The sequence below is a fragment of the Carassius auratus genome, chromosome 43 (assembly GCF_003368295.1).
Source record: "Carassius auratus strain Wakin chromosome 43, ASM336829v1, whole genome shotgun sequence".
NCBI lineage: Eukaryota > Metazoa > Chordata > Actinopteri > Cypriniformes > Cyprinidae > Carassius > Carassius auratus.
This window is the reverse complement of record NC_039285.1, coordinates 20,495,339-20,509,384: the sequence shown is the minus strand read 5'-3', so window position 1 is coordinate 20,509,384 and position 14,046 is coordinate 20,495,339. Positions and strand designations below refer to the sequence as shown.

Below are 14,046 nucleotides of genomic sequence, written 5' to 3'. Positions count from 1 at the left end.
TTTTAGATGCCAGGCTTAACCCGTTAATCCGTTTATGAGAACAAAGGAAACATCCTCATAAACCATGCTGTAACTGTAATCTCTATGTAATTATATAAATTATTGTTCACGTTAGGGGTGTAATGATTTATATGCACCGATCTTGAAACATGGATTTTTGAATCATGAATCACTGATTTTGGACATTAAATGATTTTAAATGCTATGAATCTAATAAATCAAAATTTCTATAGCAATTCAATGCTTTCAAAATATATACACAGTAGGTGGTCAACCAAAATGCCTACTACCGCAGCATGTACCACCGCCTCAGGGCCACGGTGTTAACTGCAAGGCAGTCGTTGTTCAGGAAACTACTGCCAGGTGGCACAAAGCTAAACTTTGCAAACTGACAGGAATTATATTTTGTTTTGTAAACGGAGATCAAATAACAAAATTAAACGAAAAAAAAAACTTTATAATATAACATTATAACATCCTTAAAAATCATTAGAACATTTATCTAAAATCTATTTTATTTAATTTAATTTCAAAACATGATACAGCTGTACAGGCTGCAGCCTAATGCATCAAAAAATAAATAAAAAAATTACACATTGGTTATTAAACCGTCATTATGAAAACCATTTAAACTATACAATTTCCAATATGTTTTATTAAGGGTCTTTCATTTCAATCTACAGGCTAATGAAGGTTTTTGAACGAAAAATCCTGACCTCAATTTACTCTGACTCACCATGTTGCATGTTAGAAGCTAGGCCTAGTTCTAACATATTTTGCCATTAGTTACATTAACCCTTAAAGACCTAGAACATTTTCGGGGTGCCTGACACACCTGCACTTTTCTTTGTTTTTCAGACCTATTTTAGCAGTCAGCATCAAGTGCCATATATCATTATAAACAGGGGAACTTGAAGTTTAACCCTTTAAAGCCAGAGGTTTTTTCCTAAAACGTTCGATTTTGACATCTTAATTTCAAAAGGCTATATCTTAAAAGTGATAAAAGATAAAAACTTTCTGTAAATTACAGAAATATTAAGGATAACCCGATGTTTATGTAGGGATTAAATTTTCCCATATAATTTGCATATTATGACGTCATATGGTGGCGGCCATCTTGAATTATAGAATTTTCATGAAAAGTCACGTTTAAATGATAAAATGCAGCACTCCTTTCCCTCCAAAATGTCCCTCACCTTCTGTGTGCTATATTGCACAATACTGAATGCTCAGGTAAATAGTAAGTAGTAAATAAACTATGTAAAGCATTACTAATAAATGGTAGAAACAAACTGAATGAATGTAGCGGTTGGGATTTTGCTGTAGAGATTTTCAATTTACTACATACAGCAGGCACTCTGATTCCATGTATGAGGCACATATATATTATTCATATGACAACCAAACACAAGTAGACAAAACCTGTTTAGTTCAAAAGCTATGCCCCGTGTCACATTGCCTTTGCTCCTGCTACGAGCAGCGTGGCCAGATCTGCCTCGCGTGCGCCGTAAGGCTCTACTTTCACTTTCAGAATCACTTAAATCTTCTGAATGCAAATATTCCGCTTCAGAATCTGGGTCCGCAAATAGAAGTCCCAACACTTCATTGCGGGTAAGCTTTATTGATGCCATTAGATAATAATAATAATAATAATAATAATAATAATAATAATAATAATAATAATAATAATACAAATAATTCAAAATAAAAGATAAGAAAAAAAAACATACATAAATAAAATTATTGTAGGCTATTTGATATTTCTGTCACTTCTGAAATGATGGCTATGCCCCTGGTGTGACAAAATGTCTATACATGGTACTTTTTAAGTCTTTTAAAAATCTTGGCTTGCATAAATTTCTACATATGTCATGCAATAACATCATTAAACTAGCATCTAACAATGGACAAAAGAGTTTTTCTTTTTTTTCTGTAACCTATGGTTCTCTAACCAGAAAGGCTGCTGTGTAATTTGTCCCCCTGACTAAGCATTTAAAGAATTTAGGTAAAGCATTTAAATAAGCCTGTGAATGCACTTAAAGAATGCAGAAACAAATTGTTAATTGAATCGAATCACATTTAATTGTGAATCGAATAGAACTGAATTGTTCTGAATTTGCAAAAATTGTTCCCGAGTCGTAACGAAAAACTATGAATCGCGAATTTGCTGTCTAGACCAAGATTCACAGTCTTAGTTCTCGTATACCATGTTTACAAACAAAAGTTAGTGTGTGTGTGTGTGTGTGTGTGTATGTGTGTGAGCGCACCTGTGTTGGGATTGATGCTGGCAGAGATGTGGAAATGGCAGAGGGCATTGGCGTGGTGTGAAATGTGACGGTGAGTTTCGTGGGACCCCAGCTGGCTGGGCAGCAGCTCTGTGTGGGCTACCAGGGCGGACGATCTTCTGCGGCCCCTTCGCAGGTGCTTGAGGTGGTGGATAGACTGAATGGAGACAGACCATTTTTACCATCACAAATGCAATACATATACAGCAGGCCAACATGAAATGGAGTGTTATAGTCGGAGCTCCAAAAACACACTATCATATGCCATTAAAGTTCCTCCCTTAAAATCAGTGCAGAAACTGCAGATTCCATATGGGTCTACAGATGGCACATGGAGTCAAGTGAGAGTGAGTGTGTGTGTTCAAGATGCGATATTAATAAAAATCCACTTAAGGTTTGACACAATCATGCATTGCTAAACTGAAAAAACTAAAGCCTGTGATTTTATAAAAAAATATATATGTCTGACCTAAAAATGAAAATGTTATCAATTTATAATTAAATACTGACGTTAACACAGGAAAAATGTGTAACAGGCACCTTGCAGATGCAAACGGGGTAAACAATATTATAATAAATTATTTATTACTTAACCGAGCTGTTCAAATTCACATTGGATTCTATTCAGCATGCTTCTGTTTTTCCATTATAACCAAATAATCCACACAAGGATAAAAATCAACAGATGCACTATTACAATAAATGAAGCCCATGCGCATTATATATGTCTGCTCTAAATTAAGATCTACTGAGATTAACTAAGGAAAATAACCAAAGCCTGCTGGTATATATATATATATATATATATATATATATATATATATATATATATATATATATATATATATATGTGTGTGTGTGTGTGTGTGTGTGCCATGTTTGAAGCATGATGATTTGTATTTTCAACCAAATATGATTTAGTTATTAGACAAATTCAGTGTTTGTTAGTTTTTGGTTTACATGGAGACAAAAGTTAGGCAACAGCTTGCTAATATGAAGTTTTCACACATCCTACTGAAGATGACAACTGCTGAGAAGGAAAAAATCTGGTGCAGAAATCATTCAATACTTTGCCATTTGGCAACAATTTCAATATAATTTAATAACACAGACATTTATTTGCATTTAAGCAGGATTTTAGCCTCGATATCGAAGTCGATATGATCTGATATGAAAGGAAGACATACGCCAGAGACAACATTTGCAGGGAGTAATTCATTTTAAAAAGTAACCCAGCTAATACGCAAAGTACATTACAATAATTTAGGGCTACAATGGTCGATTTCAGACTGGTTTTTATGAGCATGTGTTTTTCTGCATGCTGACCTCCAGAGCGTGCTGTATCTTGTCTTTCTGAGCGAAGTTTGGCAGAGAGGAGCTGAAGCTGGTGCTGTTCTCCGAGATCTGTCCCCCCAACAGACTGTCCTCAGGTAAGAGGGTCTCACTCCACAGACGACAGATGCCATCCGCGCAAGACGTCAGCAACACGTTACATACAGAGCCCCTATGACAATGAGAAACACACACAGACATGGGTGGAATTCACAGTGTGAGTTAAGAGTGGGCGGTCAGACTAAAATCTCAGCTGTGTTTCCTCCACTGCTAAATCTACAGAGCTTCAACAAAAGACAATGGAATGAGATGAAGATAATAGCTGACTCACTGAAGTCTCGACTCAAATCTTTCGAAACGAAGCAACAACTTTTTCAATTTTAACTGATATATGCACTTCTGTTCAAAAGTTTAGAATAAGTAAGATTTTATCCTATGCTCAGCAAGGCTGCATTTCTTTGAATTTTTTTTTATATATAATTAAAATTCATCATTATTTTTATTAATTAAATATTTCAAACATAATTTCTTTTTTTTTCTTCTCTTTTTGATGGAATAATTTTTTTTTTTTTTTTTTTTTTTTTTACAAATTATCAGTCTGGCATCAGTACAAAAACAGATTCACATTATGTGGCAGGTGTGTTAATAAACAAAATTAATATTTAAATACTGACTGAATGAACCACCTTTGAAGTCAATGCAAAATAGTCAATACATGCACAGCTGTGACTGCACATCTGTTGAATTCTAGCCCCATGCACATATATGTACCAAATGGTACAAATGGTTTAGCAGTGTATCCACTATTTGACATACTGCTACTACCGCATGCTACATTCTGTCAAACCACTCACCCTAGTATGAGTGAAAGAGTCTGTGGATGTGTTTGACATACTTGGGCATATATTTACTGGTCTTCCTCCAGGAGAAGCCTGTGACCATACGCGGATGTGCCAGATACACAAATGAGAAATGAACCGCTGGGATCTTTTTATCAGTCACGTCTGGCATCACCACTGCAGACTTCCATCCTGTGGTGGGATACCACACCTTCAACAGGCAGTCATCCTGAGAGAGACAGAGAGGGAGAGAAATGGTTGTGCCACTGTGGAATTAAAACCAGCAATGGCAGTCACTGTTAATAAGTGAGTTATTGCGATTGAACCGATTTCATTTCAACTGTTGATTCATTCAGGATCAAAACAGCGTTTTTTTGATACAACTAAATAAATTTTTTATGGCTTTAAGACCCTGCAGAAACCCTGACACAACTATAGCTTTGATAGAGATCGCTTGATATGTCCTGATTATGTGTACACGTCTAACCAAAGTCACAGAAGGCTCCTATGAAGGACGAAGATTGTTAAACAGACACACAGAGAGTCAGTTACAACTGTTATCCAATCATGACAGTGGGCATTTACTTCCAAGTCTTCAATGCAGCATGTCCATATAAAACTAGCATTTCTAGAGCCGGCCTCGAAACCCGGGTAGAAAATAGCATATTACTTATTCCTTTCGATGCTTTTGAATATAAAAATCATGCAAACATCATAAGTATACCTCAGACAACATTATAAAGTAATAAAAAAGCCAGTTCATGACCCCTTTAATGGTGTTTCATAGTTTTATATTGTCTTCAGTCTAAAAAACATTTTATAGGATAAAGACATTACCCCCTTAAAATGCTTACAAATATTTAGCTAGGCTAATAGACTGTACAGTAGCTAACTACTAGTTTAAAAGGATATGATTTAACTACTTTGAAGCCATAGCTTACCTTGTTACTCATATCCATTAGATTCCCAAATACAGCATCAATGTTCAAATAGGAACCAAACAATGTCTTACTTTACACATCACAGTGATAAAGGTTTCTTAAAGGATTAGGTCTAGTATGTAGTCTTTATAATTAGCATAATTTAAGAACAACTTATGTTCACCAATGATCCTACATAATATAAAACATGTTTTGTGTGGTACCTTTCCAGCTGTGGCAAAGTATTCCCCGTCTGGAGACCACTGAGTGATGTGAACAGCAGCAGCAGTTCTGACACAAAAAACACAAAGCAGAGAAATTTAAACACACAAGCAGGTAAATTTCTGTGCACGTAGTGAAGTATGTTTTATAAAGGGTGCATGTTTTAAAGACCCACATTACACCTTCATAAAATGTTCAGGTTTTCACTTTTAAAGATCTACTCTAATTGTACTAGTCTTAATATATATAAAAAAATAATTATTAATAACTTTTATAATTTCAGCCAAGCCGTCTAGGCACCAACATTCTGAATTTTATGTTACCTGACCATTTACTAAACTCTCTCTTACAGTAATATCTATTCACTCAAAGATCACCAACTATGACCACACATAAAAAAAATAATATTTGCTCAAACTCTTAGATAACAGTAGCCACATAATGAACACTAAAATCCATCCCACTTTAAAAGGCACACTGCAGTTAAGCTGAGTTAGTGTGGATCCTCATTAGGGCTGTGAAAAAAAACCTGAATGCGATTTTCATGAGCAGCTCATCAGTAAAGACGCTCCTGTAATTAGTAGTATATTTCCAGCATGTGCATTCAGATCAGGGTTGCCAGGTTTTCACAACAAATCCTGCCCAGTTGCTTCTCAAAACTAGTTCAAAACTAGCGTTTCCAGGAGGGTCCCCGAGAAAAATGGCTTTATTTAGTTTTTTTGTTTTTTTTGGCAGGGTTGCCTTGGGAAAATTCACATTTGAGGGGATAAATATCACGTTATTGGTATTGGGGTTGCTTCAAATTGCGGACATGAAAAACAACCGCAGACTTGGCAACACTGGTTCATGTGGAGCGGCAGTTACTACACAGAAGCGTAGTCTACCGACAACTAACACAAAATCGCTTTTAAAGTCCACAAAGAATCGGCTGCGATTTTAAAAATGGTTTTGTGTAGATTGTCAGTGAATTACGGCTCTGTGTAGTGAATGCCAACCAGTGTTCCCAAGTCTGTGGTTGTTTTTCATGTCCGTGGGTTGAAGCGACAATACCAATAACGTGATATTTAGCCCCTAAAATGCACATTTTACCAAGGCAACCCTGCCAAAAAAACGTATATTTTAACCCCGGGAAGCAATTTTTGGGGGAACTTCCTAGTAACGCGCTTGGGCTAGTTTTGGACTAGTTTTGAGAAGCAACTGGGCAGGATTTGTTGTGAAAACCTGGCAACCCTGACCTGAACGCACGTGCTGGAAATATACTACTAATTACAGGAGTGTCTTTACTGATGAGATGTATATGAAAATTGCATTCGATTTTTTTTGCACAGGCCTAATCCTAATACAGTTACTCGAGTTACTCAAGAAATCGTTTCAGCCCTAGTCTGCACAAAAACAGCAGATGGGCTTAATGAAAAACTGAATTATTCCCCTGCCAGCAGGTGGTGCTTTAGGAGCGGCAAGTAACGACTGTAAAATGGTAACGACTGTAAAATGCAGCAGCTGTATGACTTTGAAATCTAATCGTCACATTAAGCTGTATTTAATATATCATGATGAAAAAGATGTCATGAGTGAAAGCTGAATAAATAGGATTTCCATTGATGTATGGTATATTATGATCGGACAATGTTTGGCCGGGATACAACTACTAGAAAATCTGGAATCTGAGGGTGCAAAAAAATCTAAATAGTGAGAAAACAGCTTTGAAGTTGTCCAAATGAATTCTTAGCAATGCATATTAATAATCTAAAATTAAGCACACACACACACAAATAAGCTGCTATGAATGGCTAACCTCTCCGAAATAAGAAATAAGTAACAATACTTCTGAACTCTATCCTGAGAAAATCCTGGGCTAAAATATGCCTAGGTACCACATAAAGTTCTTATTTAAGCAGGGTAAAAGCATAATTTTTCTATTATATGACCCTTTAAAATAATAACATTCATCAAATGTGTTTACCATTCAGGAAATCAGACAAGCGACATAAAATATTTAGTACGCAGACAGAAGTTTGGTTAAGATCTTGAGCTGCACTCACTTGCACTGCCAGATACATTTCCAGTCGTTGAGAATGAGCTCATTAGCTCTGTCATCATTCAGCTGACTGTCCTCTTCCTCTATCAGCGTGTCACTGCTCGGAGGAGCCCACAGCTGCAAACACTCAGTCGCTGCCAAGATACGATTGCCTACATGACAATCAGATGTAATTAATTCATAACAAAATTTGGCTCCACTGTCTCGTGATAATAGTTAGTTCATTCACTGACAAAGTGTATAGTTCAAACAAACCTTGAGGGTCCCAGGCCAGATTGTAGGTTATAGCACTGAGGAAGAACTGACCAGTCTTCTGCCATTGGTAATTCAGTTGCTTCATAAAAAAAAAAAAGAAAAGAAAATAATTCAAATAAATATTTTTACACTAAATAATTAAATTACATCAGTGATGACTAATTCTTAAGACAGGGGTTAAAACAAAAAAAAATCCTGAGCCTGAACTTTTTCCAGGGGCGGGGCAGCAATGACTGTGGCAACTTTAACATTTGAAAGGATACTATGGCAAAGTTATTGCTTTCTTTATTCAAACTGATTTTCTTTTTCATGAATAAAATCCCGTTTTTATGGAGATGACATGATTAATCTGAGCTCTTTACAAAGCTCCTCTGCTTTGTAATTAGTTTCTCTATGTAAATATGTGCTAGATGGACATTTTTGACCATTGCGCATCAGGGCTGCGACTCTGCCACTGGATACTATTATGCTGTGTTCACACCAAATGTGAATAGAGCGTCAAATTCACGTCTACCCCGTCTAGTTTGCCGCTTGAACATTTTGAGATCATTTGCTTCATTTGCGCGTGAAATTAACTTCACAACAGACGCAAATTCGTGTCATGAGGAACTTCTGCCAGCTGAGTTCACGCAGCATTTTCAACCGAAAATTCTAAATTATTTTAATTTTCAAAATTTTACTGTTATCATGTCATGAAATGTAGTTTTAAAAGTATTTCAGGCGAGAATGTAGTTGTTTTAAACTCAAATATGTGGTTTATTTATAAAGACAGCATATATTTAAAAAATGTGTTTCGCCAATTTCGGAGATGAGCTCCATGCGATTAGCAGGAGCTCCGTCATCATGTATCCGCCGAGAGCAGCCTCACCTCAGCTAGACCTTCTGACATTTGCCACTGGCTCTGATGTCTCTTTAGTGGTTCAAGATAAAATATAATTTGTTTGGGGTATAACGGAATGTTTCTTAACGCGCGTTTCGCACAGAACGCTCGATTCGCGCTTCATTCGCGCGTCTAGTTTGCGCGAATGAAGCGCGAATCGAGCGTTCTGTGCGAAACTGTGCGAATTTGCGTCTTCCGTACTGCGCTAAACGCCTCATTCGCGCCGTGAGACCTCCAGACACGCGTAAACGTGCCTTTTCATTGACTTTTTACATTGAAATCATTCGCGCCAGACGCTCTATTCGCGTTTGGTGTGAACACAGCATTATGCACATCTCATGTTTATAAGAGCAAAACATTCTGATTGGCTAGTAATGTTAGTTTGGTTGAGAGTGAAAGCTGCTCTTCTCATACCATTGGTAGCTGAACTCATGGACTCGAAAGTGATAATCAGCAGTTTTTTTTTTCTTTTTTTTTGCAGCCAAATACTGCATGCCGGAGAGAGAAGTATAATTAATAAAGAGTTTTTGGTAAAAACATGACTATTCAGATTCAGTTAAGTGTTTTCACGAAAATACAGGCCTGCTGCATATATATATATATATATATATATATATATATATATATATATATATATATATATATATATATATATATATACACTATACATACTATCCACTGTCCTCCAGTGCAAAACTCACCTTGTGACGTTTGTTTGGGTTGGAAGCAATTGGTTCAAAAATGCAAACGGTATTTCCATAAGATGCAGCAATCTAAAAAAGAAATAATTATTTACAAAATATTTAAAATGAACAACTATAAAATTGCAGTTCCACCATTAGCAAAGAGAAACTGTGAAGACAAAATCATGTCAAAAACAGTCAGTGAAGATAACTGGATATATATGCTCATATCTATCCATGTTTGTCAGGAGTGAGTTGTAGCTTATCAGATCCACAAGCACATGATGTCTAATCAGTGACTGATGCCAGTGTCTAGAATGTGGCTGCAACAGAAATATATTTTATATGTTTTGCTACATTTCAGGGCTCTGAACCGGTTCAAGGAACGGAAACAAAAACCGTAAACGAACATTTTGACAGGAACAGAACCGGAAACGAAATCAAATCAAATTTTATAGTTCCGAACAGAATCGAAAATTTGAAATGGCCATTAGCCGGTTAATAACTTTATTTTATCATTCCATTTAATATTTGAAATGAGCTGTCAACCAATCACGAATTCCAGCAGTACTATGCAAATGTAACGCTGAAGCCATTGAGTGAAATGACCGCTCGGCTGTGAACTCATCATGGGCAAGTTTCAATGGCAATGCACCGCCTTTAGGGCCGGATTAAGACCAAATTGGGCCTGATGCTGCAGCGCAAAAAGGGCCTATTTTTTCTCGGGGATTGGTGCATGTGCATTTTCGACACTCAAGCGCCAGCATGCTAAGCCTTTCCTGCCCAACTGAGGACCGCGGCTCTCTTTTGATTATTCCCAACTTTGAGAAGCTCCCCTCGCCGGAGGCACTGGACACCATCATGCACAGATAGATACACAACCCAATTCAATGGACAAACAATTTCAAAAGCTTGTACAAGCTCTGCTGATTCGTTCACAGTCACCGGTTTCTGAGTGCGCACAAATGCATCAAACTGTATCAGCTAATTTTAAATTGTTTAAAAAGTCATTTATTTATTTTCAGTAAATTATCAGTTTGCTGCATGGTTTAAATACACTACGCGTATATATATATATATATATATATATATATATATATATATATATATATATATATATATATATATATATATATATACACACACACACACCTTATTTGTCGGACTATAAGTCGCACCTGAGTATAATCAAAAAATATGTCATGATGAGGAAAAAAACATATATAAGTCGCATTTATTTAGAACCATAAACCAAGAGAAAACATTACCATCTTAAACCACGAGAGGGCACTCTATGCTGCTCAGTGGTAGACTACAGGAGCATAGAGCAGCATAGAGTAGCACAGAGCACCCTCTCGCGGCTGTAGACGGTAATGTTTTCTCTTGGTTCATTTCTCCTGGTTCATGTCAAATTAATTTTGATAAATAAGTCACACCAGACTATAAGAAGCACTGGCAGCCAAACTATGAAAAAAAGTGTGACTTATAGTCCGGAAAATATGGTATGCATTTTTTAGAGAAAAAAAAATATTATTTCAATCAGAAATAGACCTAATGCAGAAACAAAATGTTTACAAACATTAGGCTATAATAAACACTGTAAACATAGCTAGGCTATTTTTATAATCATTTGGCATTTAAATACATCACAAATACAGAAATTTTTTATTTTGTGTCGAATGAGAGACCCAACGTTGGTTTCAGTTTTGTTTTAGCCTAAATTAATTAGTTTTGGTTTGTCGTTAATATTGCTATAGCTTCTTGTATTTGTAATTCTTGTTTTTTTCTAAATACTGTTAATTGAAATGATTTGTTTTGGAGGGAGGGGAACTAATATAGCCTAGCGGAGCTTCTCAAATTTCCCGGAAGCTGAACAGTTTTCATTTGCTATATTAACCTCAAAATAATTCTTAGAATGAAATTTAGAGTCCAACTTTCGGACGCATATACAGCGTTACTTATTAGACAGTAACTATTATTTTATAATCTTTGCACTGTAACGTTACTGACTAGGGATGTTTATTTCAGTTATTTTTCCTAACCAACGCTCCTTAACCGATTATTAACTGTTTACCGACAAGATTATTTCAAATAGCCTAATAATAATGGAAAGGTACAAACACTATATAATAAATAACATTTTAGCATCCGGATACGTCGGGAACATGGAAACTTTTGGATTTTCTGCCGAATGAGAGAGGTAGGCCTCAGCTTCACCGTAAATTACTTTATTTTTGGATTGACGTTTTCATATCTTAAACTTTAAAGCATTTGTTTTGGAGAGAAACTAATATTTTTTTTTTTGCTTTCATTTTGCCACAATCTAGAGAAGATGATGCTATATTGGCTGTGACTAAGCATTAGATCTCTATTTTTTCCTTTTCTTTTTGAGTAAAGAAAATGCTATACTTTATTATTATTATATTATTATTATTAGGCAAATTATAGGCATATTGTTTTAAAAAAAAATAACGTTATAACAGGTATTTGGATAATATCAGTGGAACACAGAACAGAAAGGTTAAAATATCGATTCTGCTCGGAGTGAACCGATTGAATTTATATTTTTTATATATATATATATATATATATATATATATATATATATATAACAACCTGGAACTAAACACCCAGAAGACAAAGGAGATCATTGTGGACTTCAGGCGGACTAGGAATCATGCACACACACCCATCTACATCAACGGAGCTGTAGTGGAGCGTGTGTCAAGTTTCAAGTTCCTTGGCATCAACATCTCAGATGACCTCACCTGGTCCCTAAACACCTCCACCCTGGTCAAAAAGGCTCAGCAGCGCCTTTATTTCTTACGGAGCCTTAAAAAAGTTCACCTCAGTCCCAGGATCCTTGCTGAATTCTACCGCTGTACCATTGAGAGCATACTTACAAACTGCATCTCAGTGTGGTACAGCAATTGCTCCGCATCTGACCGCAAAGCACTCCAGCGGGTGGTGAAAACTGCTCAACGGATCACCGGCACCCAGTTAACATCCATCGAGAACATTTATCACAGGCGCTGTCTGGGCAGGGCAAGAAACATCATCAAGGATGCCTCTCACCCTAACCATGGACTTTTCACCCTCCTTCCATCCGGCAGGCGTTACAGAAGCCTACGCTCTCGAACTAGTAAGCTCAGGAAGAGCTTCTTTCCTGAGGCTGTGACACTCCTGAACGCCACCAATCTAACCTGCACCTGCTCTTTTACTGCACTGGTCACAGTACTTTACATACATGTATTGCACTACTCATATTTTGCACAGACTGCACATGGTTAAATCCATTACACTATAAACTGTCTAAGTGGTTACTGTACAAGCACAGTAGACTTTCTACAAAAAATCATTGCACTACTGTTATTTTGCATATAATAGATTGTTCAACAATACTTTGCACACTCATTCAACTGTATTTATAACCACTGTTCTCACGTTCCTGCTGTTCATAATGTATATATAATCCTTCATTGCTCTGTTCATAATGTACATACAATATCTACATTGCATTCATATTTATAATCTGTATATACTCTGCTCAATACTGTATATAGCAACTCCACTGTACATTCTGTATATCATAGCTTTACTTACTCTGCACTTTTACGTATATAAAACACTATATTCTTGCACTTCTGGTTAGATGCTAACTGCATTTCATTAGCTCTGTACTTGTACTCTGCATAATGACAATAAAGTTGAATCTAATCTAATCTAATCTAATATATATATATATATATATATATATATATATATATATATATATATATATATATATATATATTAAAAGTGCACCTTCCCGCACTCAAAACTAGTCATTTCTTGATTAATCAATTCAATCCGATCAAGTGTTTACATGTTCTCTCGCTCGGATTAAAAAAAGGAATAAACCCCCCCTTACAATCCGATAAAAAAATTTGTCGGATCTGGCCAATTCAATCCGATTGACATGTTTACATTTTTTATTCTGTTTGTGTTTCTAGTCCTATTACGATCGGAGTCCATGTAAAAGCAGCTATTGACATTTTGGTAGTTCTTTGCCCTTCAATAAATGCCCATAAGTCAGTCTATGTCAGAATAGTAAACTATATATATAAACATTATATTGCAACATAGCTCATGTTGCCGTTTCACTAGTATGGATTGTTTTGTTATACTATTCCTCATTTGTTCAGTGCTTTGTATTAAAGGTCTGCTAGAAGCATTCATGTAAATGTACAAAGTGTAGTATAGTCTTACCCGGCCGAGCTGCTGAGAGCACTCCACACAGCCCACCTGGATGTTTCCATTCTGAGCTCCAGGAATAATTTGAACACACTCAAAATCACTTGCAAGGATCACGATATCACAGCCTGAGCCATAGGCCTAAAAAAAAAGAAATCACTTTATTAAAGTCTCAGTTAAAATTCTTCAGCAAGAAATTCAACATTTATCAATCATTCAGATTATGCTTCTACATGTATGCAATTAAATTTACTCAATATGATTTACTTAAATGTACACATTATTTATTCTGTGAATTACTATAAGATTGTACCAACAATTTAAGATTGACATGATTATAAATGAGTATATAATTGTAT

At 36.0% G+C, this 14,046-nt stretch overlaps 1 protein-coding gene across 5 annotated transcripts in view; it reads right to left on the bottom strand.

The window, feature by feature from the left end:
- LOC113061865 (dmX-like protein 2) overlaps positions 1-14,046 on the bottom strand; it is a 67,067-nt gene that overhangs the window by 42,820 nt on the left and 10,201 nt on the right. For all 5 annotated transcript variants that reach the window (XM_026231340.1, XM_026231344.1, XM_026231341.1 and 2 more), the window contains exons 2-9: positions 13,703-13,828; positions 9,473-9,544; positions 7,892-7,970; positions 7,641-7,788; positions 5,601-5,667; positions 4,513-4,685; positions 3,612-3,789; positions 2,268-2,442 (exon numbers count right to left, since the gene is read on the bottom strand). In XM_026231340.1, coding sequence (XP_026087125.1) covers positions 2,268-2,442; positions 3,612-3,789; positions 4,513-4,685; positions 5,601-5,667; positions 7,641-7,788; positions 7,892-7,970; positions 9,473-9,544; positions 13,703-13,828 — 1,018 coding nt within the window. The remainder of the gene's footprint in view (positions 1-2,267; positions 2,443-3,611; positions 3,790-4,512; positions 4,686-5,600; positions 5,668-7,640; positions 7,789-7,891; positions 7,971-9,472; positions 9,545-13,702; positions 13,829-14,046) is intronic.